This window comes from Globicephala melas, chromosome 3 (genome assembly GCF_963455315.2).
Source record: "Globicephala melas chromosome 3, mGloMel1.2, whole genome shotgun sequence".
Taxonomy (NCBI): Eukaryota; Metazoa; Chordata; class Mammalia; order Artiodactyla; family Delphinidae; genus Globicephala; species Globicephala melas.
Window position 1 is genome coordinate 114894611 of NC_083316.1, and position 22298 is coordinate 114916908.

A 22298-nucleotide genomic window follows, 5' to 3' on the forward strand; every position below is an offset into this window, starting at 1 on the left:
CTTTACTTTTTATATGCATTCTGGTCTCATTTCTCCATGTACCCAAAGGTCAACTCCCTTAGGTGCCCTACCATCTCCTTCAACTCAACACTTATAAAACTAAAATCACTTTTCTTTCTGAACATCTCCCAATAATTGCTTCTCCCCAAATTCCTTATGCCGATCAACACTATTTTCTTAGTCCTATTTTGACTCTTTCTTCTCTTATATTCAGTAAACAAGTCCACTTGCCAATTTTCTTCCACAATAATTTTTCTTAATGCCCGTCCTTTACATCTGAATAAATGTGATAGCCTCCTGGTCAGTTTCTCTATTCTTAATCCAACCTGCTCTGAATAGTCTCCCTATTCAATGCTTTACAATAGCTATCACCTCAAATTTCTCAATCTGTCACTCAAAGCCCTCCATAAATCAAGCTCTATTTTGTCCCCTTAGCCTGGTACCTGTAATTCACTATTCTTTAATATGATTCCTAATTACATTAGTCTCCTTATTTCCCCCACCTCAGATGCCTATACCTTAATTTAGCTTGCTAAGCTTGTAAATCACGTTCTCTACCAACCCAAAATCTACGTCCTTTAATGGACCTCTTCCTCCACAAACTTCTCCAACTTTTAGGGCTCCGTTGCTTATATCACATGCATGTTTGCAGACTGCTTTGGGAATGTACTGTAATTGTATTTAATTTTCTAACTCCTGGATTGATTGAACTATCACTCACAAAGACGGTATCTTCTACTTCCTTAGGATCCTAGCAAGCTTTATAGTTTTACTTAAGCCAAAAAGATCCGTGACTTCCAATCATAAAGTTCTATATCTTTCTCAAGAAGGCTCAAAATACTAGACAATACCCTATTAATCTCCATCTCTTTTTAATAAAAAGCTCACTAGTTCACTTCACTGATTTAGTTTTTATTTAGTAACAGAAGTTGGAATAAACTCAGGTGATAAACTTGATAACGGAGTTTAGCCTTCAAATAGTAATGTTATGAATTCTAAAATACACAAGAACCCTACACACAGAAAGGAATAATAATATACTATTCAAGAAATACCATGTGCAAAGACAGTATAAGTAAAACAAATGCCGAGGATAAAGATGCTACCTATATCCATGCTTTAATCTTCTTTAAGCAATGACATAAACAGAGAACTCTGAAAACCTTAAGTTTTATCAAACATTGAAGAAAGGCTGAATAAGGCAGTACTTACAGCACAATGCAGTACTTTTAAACATTATAAACTCAATCTTGGTTACTTACCTTCTCTGACCTGTAGGAGAACAGTTCATATTATAAGACCACTTTCCCCCCAACAATCTCGTTCCCACAAATGACGAAAGTTTCTATACAGAAGAAATCACAAGTTTCACACACACATTCACACACTCAAAGAACACACCAAAGGCTAGAGTTTTCTTTTCTTTCAGAGTTTATTGTGTACACATACACTTCACAGGTTTTGTTTTTTTTTTTTAAGTCTGTACACTTCACAAGACAGTACAAACTAGCTACAATCTGCTAGCAACACATCAGGACATTAACACATCCCATAATTTTTGCCCTAAAACAGGCAATTGTGCTACTCCAGCTCTCTGAGAGAGATTTTTCCAGCTCATGTCATGTGGCCCAGACACCTCCTCTTCTGTAACTTCCACTTCTGGAACTTCCACAAGCCCAAGCTCTATCTTTACTTCTATTTCATGTTCAGCTCAGTGCAGATACTCTGGGGCTTCACTTTTTCATCTTCATATCTGCTTCAATGGCACAGCGGCGCCCCCTGGTTCCCCCATCCTAGATGACAGGCAGACAAAGACAGGGAGCATGAGTGAGTTAGCTATGAGGTTAGAGAAAAGGTGCAACAAGAATGCTGGGGATTTGGTTTTGGGGGGGGGAAGTGGGGGGAGAATCAGCAGAAAAATCCAGGAAATGAGGGGCATTTATCTGTCTTCCCACAGAGTGGGCTAAAAAGCACCTGGTAGTAGTGTGTGAGAGGAAATGTAGGACAGAGTACCTTGCTTCTGCCCACCATAGAGGTCACTGGAGTTCACCTGGGGTCCCACAGAATGACTATCAGTCATCCCACCCGGGCCCCAAATCATGTGCAAAGGAACAGGAAGAGTAAAAGATGGGCGGGAGAGTCAGAAAGGGCAGTGGATAGTGAGATTCTTGGCTAACATACCTGTCCAGCTGTTGATCCCTATAAGAAAGGCCTTTCCTGCAGACTGACCCTGGCACTAGTTCCCTAGCACCTCCTGAGTTGTTTTCCGTGAGATCAGGACAATCAGAAGGCTTCTTTCCATCTGCTGCTCTCTCCCTGCAGCCCAGCTCCTTCCTCTTGTGCAATACTTTGCTGTCTTCAATAGATAAAAGATTCTATTAACCAGCCTTGCAACAACCAGCCAATTGCTTGGGGATTCAGAGTCACTGTTGCAGGCCAGTAGGAAAGAATGGAGATTACGGACTGTGGTACGGACTAAGGCCTGTAGGTAAGATGAGCTAGTGAACACTTTTGCTGGGCCAGGCCATTTTTACATTTCTAACATGCAAGGACTCTAAAATTCTTAGATCTCATGAACACAAGTTGCCTTTGAGGCAACAGTAAGTATAAAAATACCACCCTTGCATTTGTATAACACTTCCTTTTTTTTTCCAAGCCATTTTATCCTCACAACATCCCTGTGAGGTACGCTGGACAGGCACCTCATTATATTACCTCCAGCACACAGATGAGGAAAACAAAGCTCCAAGAGATAATCCAGAGTTTTAAGATCATGTGGTTTTCTAGGCTGATATCCTTCCATTACATCATGACTTAGTGCCTCATAATGAACAACAGAGAGTCAGAGTATTGTTCAAATCACAGAGGAAAAGATTAGAAGTCTTTCGGCTAGCTTTACTAAGCTTATCTCTAATTCCACCAGCCACTACTGTTATGTAGTGGTCACTGTTACTGAGATCTTTATCTTAAATTTTACTGAATGTTTGCGTATCAGTCATCACTCTTGCAACTTAGTATTAGAGGAAAAGAAAAAACCCATGTGCTGAGTATCTGTAGGTATGAGGAACACTTTTTAAAAGCCAGCTAGCAGTTACTGCTCTGAGCAATCTTCTATTTGTAAGAAAAGAACTGTCAAAAGGTGCAGTCAAGAAATGAGGAGAAGGTGCATCCTAGATCCTTACCAATAATACCTCATTTCAGCTCAGTGAAGTCATAAATGGTCCCTACCCAGCCCACACACACACACATGCAGAAAGACAGGAGTGCAGAAGAGAGAGTTTCTTATTCGATGACTTGAATAAACAGAAGTTTAAGACATTGCCACAGTCTGCATGTTCGATTTCCCTCTGCCACCCACCCCCAGCAAGAGCTGAGAAACTTTGTGGCAACACCACCCCTTGCAGCCATTCAATACTTACAAAGAGAGAGAGAAGGAAGGCAGGAGAGCCCATGGGGACACTGTCCTGTTAGAGGACAAACAAACACTGATCAGGTTCCACGGAAACTCTCAGCTGCAAGCACCCCAAACCTCAGGACAGAGACACAAGCACCACACACACAAAGACAAAAATTTTTAAACTCAAGAATAAGAGGAAAGAGATCCAAAAGCAATCTGGCCATTATGCCTCTGGAATAGGAACTGATGGTCCCCAAATGCTGCAAGCTATGTCATTTCTCCCACCTTGTGAGCACTCTCCGAGAGGAGATGATAATTCATGCACTCAGCTCACAATTTCTCCCATGTGACTGGGTCTTCCAGTCACAGCAGGTTTCTTCAGTGTTTGGATGGGAGCAAACAACTACCATTTTAAAATCTTTATGTCTGTATACCATTGGAATGTAGAAGCCTGGAAGTACCAAGTAGTAACATAAGGTTCCTTGGATGCTTCAAACTTCTATCACTGGAACACTGGCACACAGGCTCTTCCTTGGTCTCCTCACCTTCTCTGAAGAATCCTGTTTGCGGGTAGAATCTCTCCCTCGAAGACTTTTAGCACTGATCCCAGATTCAGATGTCTGCATAATCAACTGTGTGGCCAGGAATTGCTGTAGGGAGAAGAAACAGAGTTGGCCCTAGAGACCTGATCCATCAAGGAAGAATGAAGACACCTTAGGCTTTGTAAATAGGAGTACAGTACTGTTCTGCAAACAACATTCAAATACGTCTTGAATGATTAGGAGTTTTAGCACATTAGGTTTTAGTTCTAGTTGTGCATGCTAAGGAATCGGAAAATGCCAAATAGCTCTAATTTTTTGTTGTTGTTATAATATAGCATCAAAATCTCTATGCTCTTACTCTATAGCACAGGGAATCAGTATCTTGTAATAATCTATAATGGAAAAGAATCTGAAAAGAATATACACAAAAAATTGGGGTGGCCAAAAGTTCGTTAGGATTCTTTTCTGTAAAATGTTATCTGAAAAACCTTAACTTTTTAGCCAACCCCATAGATATAAAACTGAATCACTTTGCTGTCCACTTGAGACGAACACAACACTGTAAATTAACTATATTTCAATTTTTAAAAAAATCCTAAAAAACAAATCTCTATGCTCTAAGAATGAGAGAGAATAAAACTAGATGAACCAAAGCAATTTAAGTAATCAGTAAGCAATTTAAGTAGACTGGCAGACTGCAGAGATAGACAACATCCCTCCAAGTTCAATATCCCAAAGGGTGCCTGGTAATGTAACTACAGGATAGAAGTAGGTTCCCTGCAATGAAAAGGATCGTCTACCATGTACATAATTCATATCACTTAAAAATATACATTCACCATTTCACAAAAATTTTATTAAAAAACTTCAGGAAACAAGATATTTGCCCAAGAAAGGCAGAATATTCTCTCACAACTCTTTTACCAAACCAGCATGAGAAAATCATCATGAATCCAGCAAGAACAAAATTGTATCTTCCTGTGTCCCTGATGGCTATTCCAAGCAAAAACCACAACACCCCTTCCTAACATCAATACAAATCCTTCTCTTGAGTATTTTAAAATTCTCAGGATCCTCAAAGTACCTGGATCTGCTCCAAGACATCTCGCTGCATTTCTACTGCCATGTGATAGACATCGTGGTCTGAGCTATTATACATCACAGCATTCTGGAACATCAGCATAATGTCACGCTGAAATTCAGCTGTGCTGCGGATCAGTCCATTTTCAATGTTTTTCTTAATAGTTGACAAATCCATAGGCCTAAAAAACAGAGCAGGAGGAAATGGGAGCATAGAGGGGAAAAGGACTCCACTGATCTCTGAATATACTATTACCGTATGCATTTCCTCATATATACCATTAGTCCCAGCTACCAGGACTCAAACACCAAGCCCTAAAACAAGTACTTAACCCCAAAACCAAATTCAGCCTATATAATAAGTACTGAGAAAGGTAATAAAGAGGGTTAATTCTTTTAGACTCAGTGATCCAGTCAGTGAAAAAATTAGTTTAGCACTTGGTCATACTTACATCAAAAACATCTGCTTTAAACTTTGTCTAAACCAAAAGTCCACTAAGGGGCTTCCCTGGTGGCGCAGTGGTTGGGAGTCCGCCTGCCGATATGGGGGACACGGGTTCATGCCCCGGTCCGGGAGGATCCCACATGCCGCAGAGCGGCTGGGCCCGTGGGCCATGGCCACTGGGCCTGCACATCTGGAGCCTGTGCTCCGCGGCGGGAGAGGCCACGGCGGTGAGAAGCCCGCGTACCGCAAAAAAAAAAAAAAGTCCACTAAGACTGGACAACTTACAATTCAGGCCTAGTCAGCGTGCTGAATGGATCATGGCTTACCTCTGTACAATGCTGTGGTAGCCAGGTGCTATGTCATCTGTAACAGGCTGCAGGAAGACATTAGCATACCTGTCCAAAAAGAATATGGTGCAATTACTGACTTATCCTCCAAGAAGCACAGGTGAGGGAACTTGATCTAAGCGGCTGAAGGTTTAAGAGCCAATGCCATCAGTCCTGTATAAGCATACTCAGACTTTTTTCTAATTATCAACAATGAAGAGGAGCAGGAGAAAATGTTCCCACTACTTGGTAAAGCCCACTCACCTATGATTAGCTGCGGCTCTCCATACAAGCATGATGGCTTTCTTCCAGATTTTCTGTGCCTGAATAGCTTCCTGATCCTCACTACAGACAGAGCTGAAATAAAAGAAATATGGGAGTCCCACTTGGCATAAGTCCAAAAAAAATGTGTCTTAATTACTTCTTGTCAGATGTTTGTTCCAGGCCAAGAAACAGAAGATGAAAAAGTAAGACTAAAGAAAAGATCCTCTCCTACTTCTCACCTTCACTGCCTTGACCTCAAAGAAAGAATCGCAGATACTCACAATTGTGAAGAAGCAGGGCTGCTGGGGATGGAGTCTGCCAGTGTGTGGGACTGCAGCGTAGCATTGTGTATGCTAAAACCATCGTCACTCTCACTCACAGGGGGCTCATTATCCATTTCTGACAAATAGCCTTCTCCTTGATCTTCTTCCTTAGGCTCCTCTAGGCTGGCCGCTTCACTGACTCCATCTTCCTCCTCATCCTCACCTGGGGCATCCTTAGACATAGTGTGCTCCAGTCAACAAATGGAAAGGAGAGCAAAGCTATCCAGCAAAGCATCATTAAACATGATCTGTCTTTTGGGTTAGATCAGTTCTAGAAAATGACCTCACACTGTTTCCTGACTGAGCCCTCTATCACTTATACTACCATCTACTTAAAGATACTGACTGATCAAGTAACTTAGAACCTGGACAAAGAATAAGACCCAGGATCTTTTTAAAAGGAAGAAAAAAAAAAGCTACTTACTTAAGACTAAGCTAAGAGGCGTTCCTTCTTTCCCCTTGCTCTTGAGAGGAACTCTGACCCTGGGTACAAAGTTATCAAAAATAGTTTTTATTTTGTGTCTCATCTGATGGAGCAAGCTCACATCGCACTAAGTCTGTTTGTTACTACTGCTTTAGTAATTCTAATAAGAAAACTTTGGATGACTTTCTCTGAATAGTATAATTAATAATCTGATTTCTATATGCTCTCCCTGGCTCTGATATCCCTACTCACTCCAAATCACTCTGGATGTATCAAAGCTTCTTTGTGCATTATATGCAAAGAAAGGTCTGTGTGATATTCACAAACTCTTTCAATTAGGAAGCACCTGTTGCCATAGTACTCCCACTATGCCTAACTGTCCACTGCAGCTTTTCCCCATGCAACTCCTTAACCAGTCTCATCTCAGAGAACAATGATGCGAATTTACTGAAATTCATTAAAAGGTAGTGCTATAGGGAAATCTAGTCACACAGCAAGAGGAATAAAGAAAAGTCTGAAATACCTTTATCTGGCTTCCAAAAATAGTCCCTGATTCTTCTTTCAATGAGTCTGCAGAGGAGAGAAAGACTACCTGAAGATTTTTCCACCTTAGCCTTCCCCTTCCTATGGACAATAGTCCCCTGCAGCTCTCCTTTCCATGCTGACCTATTCTACCTCCTCTACTTGCCCACAACCCACAAATCCCTCAGAAGCCAAAGCAAATGATTTAAAGTTAGTTATAGAGTACATATTTCCTGGCTTTATTATTTACCTGACATTTCAAACTTGTGCTGAGTCTCTGACTCTAAAGGATCTTCAATGGGATTTGAGCCATGTGATGGAGACAACATGCTTTCAGGGGATGCCTGAAGACCAAAAAGAACAAATACCTTAAGTCCTGGTAAATCACTACAGCTTATACATTATTCTTCAATGATAATGAGACTATACAAGAAATTCTAAGTCCTCCTACCCATATAATATGATTCTAATGGTCACCTTAATAGAACAGGGTTAAGTATATATAGCACTGATCATACCTATGGGCTTTGGACACATCAACATGTCAGAACTCAGGCATGCAACAGGAAAACCAAAGGCCTAAAATGTCACTTCTTACCTAAGATATAACCCTCCACCCCCTGCCCCCATCCCCCAAGCCCCTGATGTTAAATACCTCTGTCTTCACTGTTGTAATTGGAGTTTCATCGCCTCTCCTACTGGAAGCATCTGCTTCAGTAATTTCTCCAGTTGCAGTACTTCTGGGTTCCTCATCTAAGTCCTGACTCCTGAGTTCTGGTGGCTCCATACTCGTGGCTGGAACAACTCCAGATACTATTTCAGCCCCTGAAATGCCTTGCTCTGGTTCTGCAGGTTCCATTTTGATCTCAACACTGGGTTCCCTGATGTCCACCAGTTCATGGATTCCTTTGCTTTCTGTTTCTTCAAAGTCCAGCCTCTCTTGCTTGACCGTCATCTCTGGTGCAGGGAGAGGTACTGGCTTGTCCCGTTCCTGCTGCATAGGGTGCTCCCAGGGGCCAGGCAGGGATTGGGGATCATCATTCTCTTCACAGAATGACAGTGCTGCTTCCACTGCTGCCACATCCAGCACTTCAGGATGATCATCTACCTGTCCCATAATATAAACACTGTTGAAGCCACAAAAAGAAGCCCAAGTCCCTCAATTCATTAGCACCAAATGAGATGGCCTGAATCTGAAGCTTCTCTCTCCATCTTCTCCATGTAGCAGAAGCAATCAATGGACAGGTACCTGTCTGGTGCAAACCAGTAACATAGGAAAGGCTGGGTAGATGACTAGTATGTCAGCATCAAAGGCCTTTGGGACTACAGAGATAGAGATGGGAAGAAGCAGGAGAGTTGTTTATGTAATTCTTACTACAAGAAGCAAGGAGAGGCTGAGGAAAGAAGCCTATGTAGGACCCATGAGACATTCTTTGGGGCTTTGCTGAATAGTTACCTTGTCCTCAATGATGGCAATGATGTCCCCAACAGTCTCAAAGTCCAGTTCTTCACCTGTGTAAGACACAGCAATATCCATCTTCTCAGCCAGATCTAAATCTTCCTTCCCATCAATGCTAGGAGCCTTTGATCCTCCAGGGGCCTCTGCTACCCCTGACCGGAAACACTCTTCTTTGATAGAATTGATGATCATGGAGATTTCACTGCTATCCATGGAGACAGTCACAGTATGTGGATCCCCCACAGCCTCCATGGGAACACAGGTGTCAGGCTGACTCACTGAATAACAGGAAAAGAAAACCATCTCAGAAGCTTATTTGGTACCAACTGCCCACCTGGAGATCACACCAATGCTGTGGACAGATGTCAAGCACCCATACACTTAAGCTCAGTAAAAGTTATCTTACATCTGCCCATGTTTTCTTCTCCTCAATTTTATCTAGAAAGGTGAAAACACATTCTCAAGCCCATTCATATATGTACACTTAGCCCTTTTGCCCCAACACATAAATGCCCACCCACTTCTTCTCACATCCTTGTTTTTGTAAGAATAAAGATGCACATGTCCACAGAGAACAGAAGCTGATGCTCTTGGTCGCCTTTCTCTAACTGAAGCTCAAAATGAAATTTTGGATCTAGTTGCTGCTCAGGGCGTGGGTCAAGGACGCACCTGGAGCTACACTCTCAGGAGTGGAGACAGCCGGAGCAGAGGATGGTGCTGGCAGCGCAGGCATCATGACAATGGTAGCTTGGGACACAGACTCTACAGGGGGTGGCACAATTTTAACTGGAGGTTCACTGGCAACAGTAGTGAAGGAAGCAAGAGGTGTGGTGAACTGTGTAGGACCAGCTTCTAAAAGCCGGGAAAGAGTGGGAGCACCTAACAGACAAAGAGGTACACAAACGAGGTAAGAAGAAAGCACATGAGCAAGAAGCAAACAATAGCCACTTTAAGACTCAAACCAAGAAAATTTTTAGTCTCAAAGGATGAAAGTAACTCCTCTGTTAAATAAGCTCATTATCTATATCCTTATTTTTTCAAACCTTACTTAAGATCTTCTGCCAAGTTAGGAATGACTCAAAGCACTAGAATACATAACTCACATGAAAAATGAGTGGTAATTTAAAAAAAAAGGTATGAATAAATCTGTCCCTTCTGCTGAAGTTAAGCATGCTATAAACCACCCAAATTTAACACCACTCAAATACTAAAATCAAATGTTTGGCAATTTTTAAAACTCTTTTTTGCTTTACGTTTTCTACCTCATTTAATTCTCACTACATCCTTGTGAAGTATATATATTGCAATTAATTAAGAGGAAACTGAGGCTTAAAAATTAAGTTACCTATCCAAGGTCACAAAACCAGTGTGTGGCAGGCCTGAGACTCTTTAAGTCTAGTGTTCTAGTTCCAAATCTTATCTGCCTATGCTATAGTCTCAGGTATCCCTAGCACCCTTTTGTGATTTTTGCACCTTCACCATTAACTTCACTATTCCTCTCATTCAGTATCTACGCTGTGGTCATCCAGGACAATCAGTATTTTGAAGATGACATGGATTTACAATTTCGAGCACCACGTGGTTTAACAGGTGAAGTAGCTCCAAGGTTGGGCTTTAAATCTAGGAAGCACAGTTGATTAATAACAAAGGCTAGAAACAAAGGGCAGTCAATGCCACGTTCAACATCTCTAAAATAAAGTCGACAACGGAAAAGTAGTGACTTACCTGAGGCAGCTGGGGAGGCTGCAACAGTGTTGGGTGTTTGCTGCATCTCCCCACCATGTATCATGGGAAGGACCCCGCCTACCTCCAGGAGGACACCTGTACTGTTCAGGTGGCCAGAAGCCACAGCCATTTCACTCTCATTGACCTACCAGGGAAGAATAGAGGTGAAGGCTACACTCAAGCTTTCCTTTATTACCACTTCCCAAAAAAGCTCCAGCAGTTGGCCAAACTTCATGAAACTAAAAGTTAATATCCAAAGAAAAGGATTTCAGACCCAAGGGAAACTCTGATTTTCAAAACTTATTGACAAGAGTTCTCTGGAGAAGAGAACCAAAATAATTATGGCTTCAGATACCTCAGGACCCAAGGATACTACTATCAACTATTTTGTTTTGTTGTGTTTTTAAATTAACATTTAACTAGGAGATCTCTTCCTCTTTTGAACTTTTTTTTCCATGTTATATTTTAGGTCCCAGGCACTCCCTTCCAAATTACTTAATCACCACAGCTCTCAAACACCCACAGAAGTCTCCATACCAGTCTGGGGCTAGTAGGCAGGAGGCTGCCCTTCTTCAAGAGCTCTGACAGCAGAGGGGAGGGGGGTGGAGTTGCTTTCTGTCCAAGCATCTTTTTCTGGGGTGAATCATCTGTTACTGGGGTCATGGGGGCTTCTAAGGGTGCAGAGCCTGGAGGAAGGGTGTCAGGAATTCCAGGAAACGAGGTGACTGGGGTACTCGGCAAAGTCCCAGGGGTTACCTAAGAGACAACAGAGAACCTTTATCTGACTTCTCAAACTCAGGAAGGTTCCCTACTCATCTGGATGGGTTAGTGTGTCTACCTATTACTTTATTAGTCCTGAGTGGAACTGCCCAGAAACCCTCTACCCGTCTTGCTCTCAACCACACCTTTCTTCCCCACAATTTTTTCTCTTCTACTCACTCAAACCCAAAGTGACTCAATCATTCCACCCAATTTGCCTTTTATAAACTCCTTACCCACTACCAATATTATATTTACATAGAAATCAGCCTATATTTCAGCAGGAATTTCGTAAGACCAGTACACTTACAAGTAATTCCTTAAGTTAGTCTTTTACCTATCTCTAAAAATATCAAAAGCCTCAATGTTTTTAGGTCCATTCTTATCTTAGAGCACAGAACATGGTAAATTATGTCTTTAGAATTCAGACCAAGAGAGGAAATTGCCTCTAAGCCAAAAGTGGTTTCCTCGTCACTCAGCTCTCTGCTGGCTTACTGCCCCTTTGCTGATCAATTCCTGTGGATGGAAATATACTCACCCCAGAGGTGGCCTCTTCCATAGTGGTTGCAGTCAAGTCGGCAAGTGGATAATCACCTCCTGGGGAGGCAGAATCTATAGGAGAGCGAACCATCACAGTAGGTAACCTCCGAGGGGGTGTTTTTACTGCTTGACGGGCTAGAACATACAAAAGAACAATTTCTGTCTTCAAGATTGAATAAATAAAGCTAGACTCTGCTATTATATAGTAAAGGACAAATAGGGATGTTACATTACTAAGGCAGCATTAAGAATCTGGATTAGAAAGCTTTCTTTACAAGTTTTTAGCCTAATTTTTCCTATGAGCAATTCTCACCCTAAGCAAACTTGTGTACCCTAAAGGTCCTTGGAGTAGGAAAGTAGTTTAAACATCCCTCAATATCCTCTTCAACAACTTAAGATTCTGCTTTTAACAAGAGGGAAAGACCTCAATGGCTCAAAGCATGTATTCCTAGAATTACAAATGCTGAAGTTCCTCCCCTTATCCAATGACTAAGTTATTCTCAATCTTTTTACAGGCTTTGACTTCTAAAACCTTGTTTATGTTCAATACGTTATTATCAGGCTTTTGTGTCTTAAAAGAACACAAGGTCTAGTGAGATCTCATCAGAGCTCACTTTCTAAGAGTTTCTTCCTGGACATAAAGGGACGTTTTTATTCTAGTAAAAGAGAAGATGACAGAGAAAAGCATGCAATTGGAATTAGTAGATTCTGTGTTAACAAACAGTCTTCAACTGTCATCGTCAGGCAGTAGTGTATAGTCAAATTGTTAAACAGTCACTAGGTTCACCTTACCCTGATAAGCCGCATCCGTAGCTTTCCTCTTTACTTCAGCCTCCTCTTCCTCCAATTTCTTTTTCCTAAAGAGGAAGATAAGGGTTAGATCCTAGCCGGCTGTAGCTCCTTCACAGTGCCCTCACAGGGAAGTTTTTTTGCCAGGCTAGCACTTTCTAGAGGAAAAACCTAAAAAATAAATCTTTATCAGCAAAATAGGGAATTTTGAGTATACTGCCTAACTACCAAGTTCTTTACCCAGGCAAACTAGAGCCACTTTTAAGTTAGAACTAAGTTATGTTCTCACACTGAAATATTCTATCACATTACCTTCTAGGACTCACTACCCCCTCCCAGCCACCAGGCCACTCTGCAGCTTTCCCTTTCCAGAATCTCTCAAGTCTAAAGGGATGGCAGACGTAGGAAATAAGCCAGATTACTTAAGAAGTAAAGAGGATAAAAAGAGAAAAAGGAGTACAGATGGAAGAACAGTATAATATAACCCACATCGCAATGTCATTGCAAAGCTCATCCAGTCTGCTGTCCATGTGCCCAGCTTGAATTAGTTCTGCATCTCTTTTCAGCCGTCTGTAGGATGAGAGGTAGGTAGACTGGGTTTTTTAATCTATTTAAAAAATTCTGACTAGTATAAGCCAAGCCGATTTGTCTCTCCCAACCATTTTGCATTCTCTGATAAGTACCTATATTTTTCCTGGGTTTCCTTTATCACTTTCTTTAGTTCCTCAACTCGCTCAGCAGTCAGTTTCCGAACAATGACATCTTCAACGGTTTCTACCACTTCTCCCTTTTCACCCCGTTTCCGTCTATGGAAAAATTTAAAAAACAAACAAAAACAAAACAAAACAAAAAAAACACATTTGAATAAGAGAACATTTTTTCCTACTCCCACTTGCTTTCTTTGAGCCTTCTCCAACATCTAACCAGAGATAATTTCTAACTTTTATCACACCATGATATAAACATAAAAAAACCAGACTTCCACAGTAAATATTCTCCACTAAAGAGATTTGGCTCAAGTGCCTGGCTTTGTACTCACTTTGGGGTCTCAGTGGTCTCTAGGAGCTCTGAGTACTGGGAAGCACAATGCTATGGAAAAAAGTGAAAATATGATGAGCAAGCCTAAAAAGAAATGACCTTTCAAAGTTTCAACATATTAGACTAAGGTTTAGACAGGGGAGCTATATTTAAGGTAGGAGTAGCTTCTAGGAGGACAAATTACTTTGCAATCAAGTTAGTTCAAAATAATCAATACCATAACACAGAAAAGGGAGTCTTCTGGCCGGGAGTTTGTCTATTTGAGGAAAGACAAGCTAAGAGCCAATATTTATACTTAATATCTACTGAGTAGTTACCGTATGCAAGGCACTGTGCTTAATGCTTTCTAGGTATTACCTCAACTAAATACTTTCAACAATCCTGAATCAACTTTTATCCCTATTTTACAAATCAGAAAACTGAGGCTCATGGTTCAAAGTTTTCAAGTGGAGTCATATTAAACCCAGATCCATCTAATGTACAAGACTGGTCTTTTAACTGTTATGCTACACTGACAAGAATAGTTTGTAATAGTGTGGGCATACATGGATGGATCTGCAAATATTGAGAAAAAGGAAAAGTATTCTCAAACTATTCTTCATGGTACAAAAGCCTTGTGATTAAAATGGTAGGACCTGGTCACACCGGTCAGAATGGCCATCATTAAAAAGTCTACAAATAATAAATGTTGGAGAGGGTGTGGAGAAAAAGAGAACCCTCTAACACTGTTGGTGGGAATGTAAATTGGTGCGGCCACTGAAGAAAACAGCACAGAGATTCCTCAAAAAACAAAAAATAAAACTACTATATGATCCAGCAATCCCACTCCAGAGCATATAACCAGACAAAACTATAATTTGAAAAGATACATGCAACCCTATGTTCATAGCAGCACTATTTACAATAGCCAAGCTAAGACATGGAAACAACCTAAATATCCATCGACAAGTGAATGAATAAAGAAGATATTCACAGACATAGAGAACAGACTTGTGGTTACCAAGGAGAAGGGGGTGTGGGGGAGGAAAGGATGGGGAGTTTGGGATTAGCAGATGCAAACTATTATATACAGGATGGATAAACAACAAGGTGCTTTTGTATAGCACAGGGAACAATATTCAATATCCTGTGATAAACCATAATGGAAAAGAATATGAAAAAGAATATATGCATGTATAACTGAATCACTTTGCTGTACAGCAGAAATTAACGCAACATTGTAAGTCAATTATACTTCAATAAAATTTAAAAAAGAAATAAACGTAAGAACAAATAAATAAGATACTTAAAAAACAAAAACAAAAAAGGCAGGACCTGGAAGGGAACCCACTTCACACCTCAAAAAGTGCTCTAAAAGAACGTTTACTTGGGAACTTACTTTTTGAGAGAACCAGTCTGGAGGGCGGCCAGGTTCTGCAAAGGGCTTGATTGCTCTGCTAACTGATACCCTACAAAATTAGAAAAGCTTATCACATACCAAATTGAAAAAAAAGGAGAGAAGGTATACTGAGAGTTCAAGGTTTAGAGTACAAACTTTGGAGTAAAAAACTGTCACTGGGAAATATTCTGCAATATGTGACTATGGAAAATGACACAGCTACTGAAAAGTCATTTTAGAGGGAAAGCGTCATTGCTAAACAGTCTTCCTACGTGATGTATTTCCTGAGTGAAGTGAAGCTATTAGGACCTAGTAAAGTACCATTTCTGTTCATTTGGGAAAATATTTTTATGTTGATCTTGGTTCTTTCAGAAAACATCTGTCATTTGGGAAGCAATCTATAAAATATTCCAGCCCCCAAAAGTTATCTTTTGATCTATTAATACAACTCTTAGGAATATAAGAAAATAACAAAAGAAGCAAGCACCAGGAAGAAAGCACCATGTAGACTTGACCAGACTGATGAACAGTTAGGTTTTTCCTAAATACCTGCAAGAGGATGTTTAACTTATGGCACTTCATCTCTAGAAAATATTAAACAACCCATAAAAATAACTATGAAATATAAAATATACGGTGATACAGAACGTATTTGTAACATAATATTAACTGAAAAAAAGTGACACAATTTTCTGCTATGATGCACTCATATGACTTTTTAAAAAGTTACAGGTATAAAGACAAAGGAAGAAACAGGCAAAAATGAAAATAGACTGAAATGGTTTGATGCAAGAGCGTGAAGGGGCTTCAACTGTGTCTATTTCTTTAAAAAGATCTGAAGGAAACATGACAAAATATTAAGATTTCTTAAATGCAGGTACCAGATACATGGGCACTCTATTACTCTCCCTACTTTTCAATGTGGCTGAAGTATTTCACAACTTTAAAAACAAAAAAGTTTTGAATTTTGTGTTGGGATAATGGTTTCAGAGTTTTTTCTTTTATAAAAAATTTACTTTATCCCTGGTGGCGCAGTGGTTGAGAGTCCACCTGCCGATGCAGGGGACACGGGTTCATGCCCTGGTCCGGGAAGATCCCACATGCCGCGGAGCGGCTGGGCCCATGAGCCATGGCCGCTGAGCCTGAGCATCCGGAGCCTGTGCTCCGCAACGAGAGAGGCCGCAACAGTGAGAGGCCCGCGTACCGCAAAAAAAAAAAAAAAAAATTTACTTTAACATTGTTATGTGGATAGCTATCAGCAAAAAATAAAGTTTGATCCGTAAATTACATCTTTCTTTATACTAAGAAAAGCCCCCAAATCGATCAAAGATTTATATATTTTTAAAAATATAACCATAAAAGTACTAGAAGAAATCAAAGGAGATTTTATAACCTCAGACTAGGGAAGAACTTTCTAATTATGTCACAAAATCCAGGAGCTATAAGAGAAAATTATTAATAGACTACATTTTAAAACTCTTCATGTAAAAATATTACATTAAGCAAAGCCAAATAGCAAAGTGGTTTAAAAAAATGCACCTCAAAATAGACAAATGGCTAATCTCCCTAATATATAAGGAGCCACCCCACCCCCCCACCCCCAGTCAAAGAGAAAGACTAATAGTCAAATAGAAAAACAGGAAAAAGCAGTTTACAGAAAAGGAAATAAAAGTGGCTCTTCAACACAAGAAGATATTTAACTTCACTCATCATAGGATAGATGCAAATGAAAGATATGAGAACTATTTCAAAGTTTGATCTTATACTGTCAAAGATCAAAAATACATAACACCACATTCTATGAATCAGGCCATAGAAAAACAGGTACTATGACATATTACCAATGGGAGTATAAATTGAAACAAATCTCTGAGTAGGGCAATTTGAAATACTTACCAAATTTTATAAACATATATATTCTTTGACTCAATAATTCTACTTTCAGTTTATCTTAGATACAATTCATACATAACTACTCAAGGCTATATTTATATTAGCGAATGTCCATCAACAGAGTTCTAGTTAAATAAATTATGGTACTGCATAAAATATCATGCAGCTGTTAAAAAAAATGAGCTAGATCTTCATATGAAGATATACAAGGGTCTATAAGATACAGTACTAAGTTAAAGAAAAAGTAGCAGTGACAAGGTAAAGAACACTGTGCATAATATATAACCAGTTGTTTAAAAAAGAGGGGAAAAGAAAATATTTATTTGTTCATGTATACAAATTTAATGGCAGAGAAACACACAAGAAACTGCTAACCCTGGGAGATAAGATACAGTGATGGGAGGAAAACACTGTGTACCATTTTAATTTTTATTTATTTCTTCACTTATTTTGGGCTTCTTTGGGTCTTCATTTCTGCGCGCGGGCTTTCTCTAGCTGCGGCAAGTGGGGGCTACTCTTCGTTGCAGTGCACAGGCTTCTCACTGCAGTGGCTTCTCTTGTTGCAGAGCATGGGCTCTAGGTGCGCGGTTTTCAGTAGTTGTGGCACACGGTCTCAGTAGTTGTGGCTCACGGGCTCTAGAGCACAGGCTCAGTAGTTGTGGTGCACAGGCTTAGTTGCTCCGCGCCATGTGGGATCTTCCCGGACCAGGGCTCAAACCCGTGTCCCCTGCATTGGCAGGTGGATTCTTAACCAGTGAGCCACCAGGGAAGTCCCAACCATTTTGAATTTTGAACCTTATGACTTAAGTACCTCCTCAAAATATAAATACAATTTAAAATTTTAAAGTTTTACTTAAGTGTTCTACTATTTTTTATATAAGAATATAAGAAAATATACAGATTAGATTCTACTTCAATTCAGTTTACTTGGTATTTCGTTTAAAAATGAGTTCAGTTTATATTTGAGTTATATTTTAGTTCAATCTGAGATTTACCAAATTAGTGTGCTTCGTTTTGTCACAGGATTTACCAGCTCAAGAACAGTTGCTACCTGGAAGATCCTGGTTTCATCTTTGAAAACTTATTTGAAAAATACATAAAGGGGCTTCCCTGGCGGCGCAATGGTTGAGAGTCCGCCTGCCGATGCAGGGGACACGGGTTTGTGCCCCGGTCCGGGAAGATCCCACATGCCGTGGAGCGGCTCGACCCATGAGCCATGGCCGCTGAGCCTGCGCGTCCGGACCACTGTTGTGGCCTCTCCCGTACTCCGCAACGGGAGAGGCCACAACAGTGAGAGGCCCGCATACCGAAAAAACAAACAAACAAAAAACATAAAATTGTTTAAGTGTTAAGTGTGACCAGCAATGGTGCTTTGGTAAACTCATTTGAATGGTTAAAGTAGTAGAGATATACCATACAAATGCAAATTTGTATATTAAGTAATCTGAACACTTAAGACAATTAAAAGGTGTCCTTAGATCCTGAGGGAAAAAAGAGGGGGGGAAAAAAGGACTAATGTTAAAAATGAAAGCGTATGTCCTGGTAGCAAAAAAGATTGGAAACCACACACAGTCCTATTTTCTGGTACTTAAAAGAAATACTGAGTGCTAAGACAATTCAATAGGGAAAGAATAATGTTTTCAACAAATACTGAGTCCTGGGACAGTTGCATACCTACATGCAAAAGAGACTCCTGCTTTACAACCTACACAAAAATTAACTCAAAATGGATCAAAGACCTAAATGTGGAGAGTTGAAAGTTGTTAGAAGAAAATATAGACGTAAACAGTTTCTTAGCTACGACACCAAAAGCACAAGCAACAGAAGAAAAAATAAACTCATATCAAAACTAACAACTTTTGTGCTGTAGGCAATACCAACAGATATCAACGATACCAAAGAAAGGCACCACACAAAACAGGAGAAATATTTGCAAATCATCTATCTAACAAGGGATTTGTGTCCAGAATATATAAAGAATCTTAAAACTCAATAATGAAAAATAATCCAAGGGATCTGAGCAGACATTTTTACAAAAAAGACATACAAATGGCCAATAAGAACATGAAAACATGCTCAACAACACTACTGGTCATCAGGGAAATGCAAATCAAAACCACAATGAGATACCATTTCATACTCATTAGTACAGCTATAACGAAAAAAGAAAACAATAAACGTTGTCAAGCATGCAGAGAAATTGGGGCCCTCATTTATTGCTGGTGGGAATGTCAAACAGTGGGGCCACTTCCTAGTTTGGCAGTTCCTCAAAAAGTTGAATAGAGAATTACAATATGATCTAGCAATTCCACTCTTTCAAGACAACTGGAAACATATCTGCACAAAATCTTGTACACAAATGTTCATAGCAGCATTAATTATAACAGTCAGAAAAATGGAAACAACCCAAATGTTCATTAACTGACAAATGGTAAACAAAATGTGGCATACCCACACAAGGGACTATTATTTAATCAAAACAAGGAATAAAGGGGACTTCTCTGGTGGTCCAGTGGCTAAGAATCTGCCTTCCAATGCAGGGGACAAGGGTTTGATCCCTGGTCAGGGAACTAAGATCCCATGTGCTGCAGGGGAACTAAGATCCCATGTGCTGCAGGACAACTAAGCCCGCGTGCCACAAAGAAAGATCCCGCATGCTGCAACTAAGACCTAATGCAGCCAAATAATATTTAAAAAAAAAAAAAAGGAATAAAGTACTGATACATACTCCAACATGAATGACCCTTGAAAGCACTATGCTAAGTGAAAGAAGCCAGCCACAGACAACCACAAACTATATGATTCTATCTACATGAAATGTCCAAAGTAAGTTATCTATAGAGAGACAAAGTAGATGAGTGGTTGGTGGGGAAGGGGGAGGGGAGATGTTAGAGAGGTAAAGAGGAGACTGTAGAATAACTGCTAAGGGATAAGAGGCTTCTTTCAGGGGTATTTAAAATGTTCTAAAATTAGACTCTAGTGACGGTCTTACAATTCCAAATATACTAAATTCTGTGAATATACTTGGTTAATTTTATGGTAAGTGAACTATATCTCAATAAAGCTGTTAAAAAACAAATGCTGCTTAAAGGTTAACTTATGGAATCCACCGGTATAAAAAAAAAATACCCGACAGTTTCTAATCCCCAAGAAAGCAGATACCTTACCAATTTTGATCTCCACTCCTCATAACGGAAGACGCTAAACACAGCTTCTCTCGGATGGACCATGGCTCTGTAGGGCCAGTACTCAGCAGCTTATGTTCTGAAAGGAGAGAAGACTTGGAGACAACCACTGAGACACTAATTCTAAGCCCCAAAGGGAGGACTAAAAGCCTAACACAGAACATCCCAACCTGTAAGGACAAAGTGAGCCACTATCACCAAATCTTGATTTTCACCTCTCTAGTAAACACCACCACTAGGGTGACGCCTATTCATTGCATGAGAACTGCACTGAGTATATGGCAAAACATTTTTTCTGCAAATGCCATGGTTACTCTATGTTTTTTTTTTTTAAAAAAAGAGTCATTAATTTATCGCAGTTCTCCCCAGAGACCCAGTTTTAAGAATGCTTTACTCCAGGGACTTCCCTGGCGGTCCAGTGGTTAAGACTCTGTACTTCCACTGCAGGAGACACGGCTTGGATCCCGGATGGGGGGGAACCAAGACTCTGCATGCCCCGCGGCGTAACCAAACAAGAATGCTTTATTCCAATTTGGACGCAAGGGCTATTTCCCAGGATTCCGAGCGGCCAACCCCCACACCCCACCCTGCACTGCCCCACCTCCTTCTTAGCATAAACTTGTTTACTTCTCTCAGGAACACCCACTACCCTTTAGCTGCTGGGCCTAAAAAACCTTTTCACTCCGTGAAACAGGGGGAAATGGCTGAGATGCACGAAATGCAATTTCCCCCCAGTGGCAGAAAAAGCTCACGGTTAAGATACCCCATTTCTCTGTGAGTACAGGCCTCACAAACGTTCGTCAGAAAACGACTCTTTGAGACGCCGGCCATTCCATATAGCTGTTGTGTGGACAACATGTCTGCCCACACGCCCGAGCCTCTGAGGAACCTTTTTTCCTCTCACTCCGCGGAGCGCCCAAACATACAAGAACTCCCTGAGGTGCTTCTCTCAAAACTCCGCGGCCTTACTGAAACACAAGACTCTACGCTTCTAGGCCCCCAACCATTGGCCTTCACAACGCCGGTCGAGGGCAGGTCTTTGACGGCCCTGGGCCCTCAGGCAAATCATTGCTCGTACTCTCTAAGAGCGTGACAGAAATCTGTTGCCTGGCCTTGGCTCTACAAACACCTTCCACACAAGAGCAGCGCAATTACTTACTGCCCGTTCCGGTCGCCATCTTGGCCCCGAAGTCTCCAACCCCTGAAGGAAGACCGTCTGGTAGGGCTAAAGCCCGCGGGATTCTGGGAAATCGAGTTCCGGTGTTTGTTCGCGGTGCGTCATGGGAAATGTAGTCCCCACCCCCCCACCCCCCCACCCTAGGATGAACAAGCGCCCTAAACTAGGTCTCCTGTGAGAGGATGGCGACTAAAGCCTAACGATTGCCTTTAGGCTTCTTAGAAAAGAAATGCCTAGGGTTCAAGAAAAACTGATAAACCGGAGTTCCAGTGGGCCCAACTCCAAACTCCGACAGTTGGTAACCCGTCCTGCATTAGAGCAGAGAGGTCAAGCCGTAGCAGTTTTCCGGTCTCGCCCGCCCCCTTGCGCCGATTGGTAGGTGCAGATTTCGCTATCTGATTCGCTGAACGAAAGCAGCGCGTAATTTAAAACATTGTATCAGTAACAAAGGTGCACCTCGTGGGCGGAGTTGTGCTCTCAGGCTAGGAAAGTCCAGGTTCGGCCGCGGAGTGAGAGTGAGACGGTACCGTAGAAGTGTGGCGTCTTCGGGTGAGTGTGCGGCTGTGCTTGAGCCCAGCTGAGGTACTTGCTTTTGCCCTGGCGGATTCGGCTTTCAGAAAGCGGAACTGCCGCCATCCCTTTTTTTCTTAATACCACTGTCCTCACTGTGGGCCTGGGGGGCGAGGTTGGAGCAGGAGCCTAGGGCTACTGACACCGCCTCCACGACACCGTTGAGCGAGGCACCCTACTTGGAGCGTGGCCTTATGCTTTCGGAGCCGGATATCTGTTCATTCCTGTTCGCAGTCCGAAATGCTGCCTCAGATTGGATTAAATGATTAACTCTTTCTCTCATTCCCTTCCCCTTTGCTGGTAGTTTAAGGGAAAAGGGAGTAAGAATTCAGGCAGCGAGACTAGATTGTCCTGGGGCCAGGGAATTGTTTCTTACCCAGAATTTGCCGCCCCTTTTATCCCTTAAGGTTCTCCTCTCTACCCACTCTCGTCTCTTTTTAGACCTAAACTGCCCCTGCTGAA

The 22298-nt window shown here is 41.2% G+C and overlaps 1 protein-coding gene across 5 annotated transcripts; it reads right to left on the bottom strand.

The window, feature by feature from the left end:
* Nucleotides 1-1419: 1419 nt before the first annotated feature.
* LOC115860084 (bromodomain-containing protein 8) lies at nucleotides 1420-21373 on the bottom strand. 5 transcript variants are annotated; one of them, XR_011377336.1, is made up of 23 exons: nucleotides 21249-21373; nucleotides 20072-20168; nucleotides 15012-15081; nucleotides 13635-13684; nucleotides 13279-13401; nucleotides 13085-13165; nucleotides 12599-12663; nucleotides 11805-11941; nucleotides 11045-11263; nucleotides 10508-10652; nucleotides 9452-9661; nucleotides 8780-9060; nucleotides 7979-8431; nucleotides 7574-7667; nucleotides 7325-7371; nucleotides 6336-6550; nucleotides 6055-6147; nucleotides 5791-5859; nucleotides 5024-5201; nucleotides 3943-4047; nucleotides 3420-3464; nucleotides 2182-2356; nucleotides 1420-1793 (listed from the first exon to the last, which is right to left on the bottom strand). XR_011377336.1 is itself a non-coding variant. In XM_030869510.2 (22 exons), the coding sequence occupies exons 1-22, from the start codon at nucleotides 21265-21267 to the stop codon at nucleotides 1734-1736; spliced, it is 2856 nt and encodes a 951-aa protein (XP_030725370.1). In that variant the 5' UTR covers nucleotides 21268-21371; the 3' UTR covers nucleotides 1420-1733. The 5 variants fall into 5 exon arrangements, 3 of the variants coding, with proteins under 3 accessions (XP_030725370.1, XP_030725372.1, XP_069901299.1); XR_004042319.2 differs by lacking the exon at nucleotides 11045-11263 and having other exon boundaries at nucleotides 21249-21372; XM_030869510.2 differs by lacking the exon at nucleotides 2182-2356 and having other exon boundaries at nucleotides 21249-21371.
* Between the last annotated feature and the right edge of the window lie 925 nt (nucleotides 21374-22298).

Bases quoted from the DNA above. Each gene is read 5' to 3' on its own strand.
- LOC115860084 (XM_030869510.2), bottom strand. The intron at 11,942-12,598 runs GTAAGGTGAACC...TGTATGTTCTAG, and splicing joins TACGGATGCGGCTTATCAGG to CCCGTCAAGCAGTAAAAACA. The intron at 9,662-10,507 runs GTAAGTCACTAC...TTTGTCTGTTAG, and splicing joins AGCCTCCCCAGCTGCCTCAG to GTGCTCCCACTCTTTCCCGG.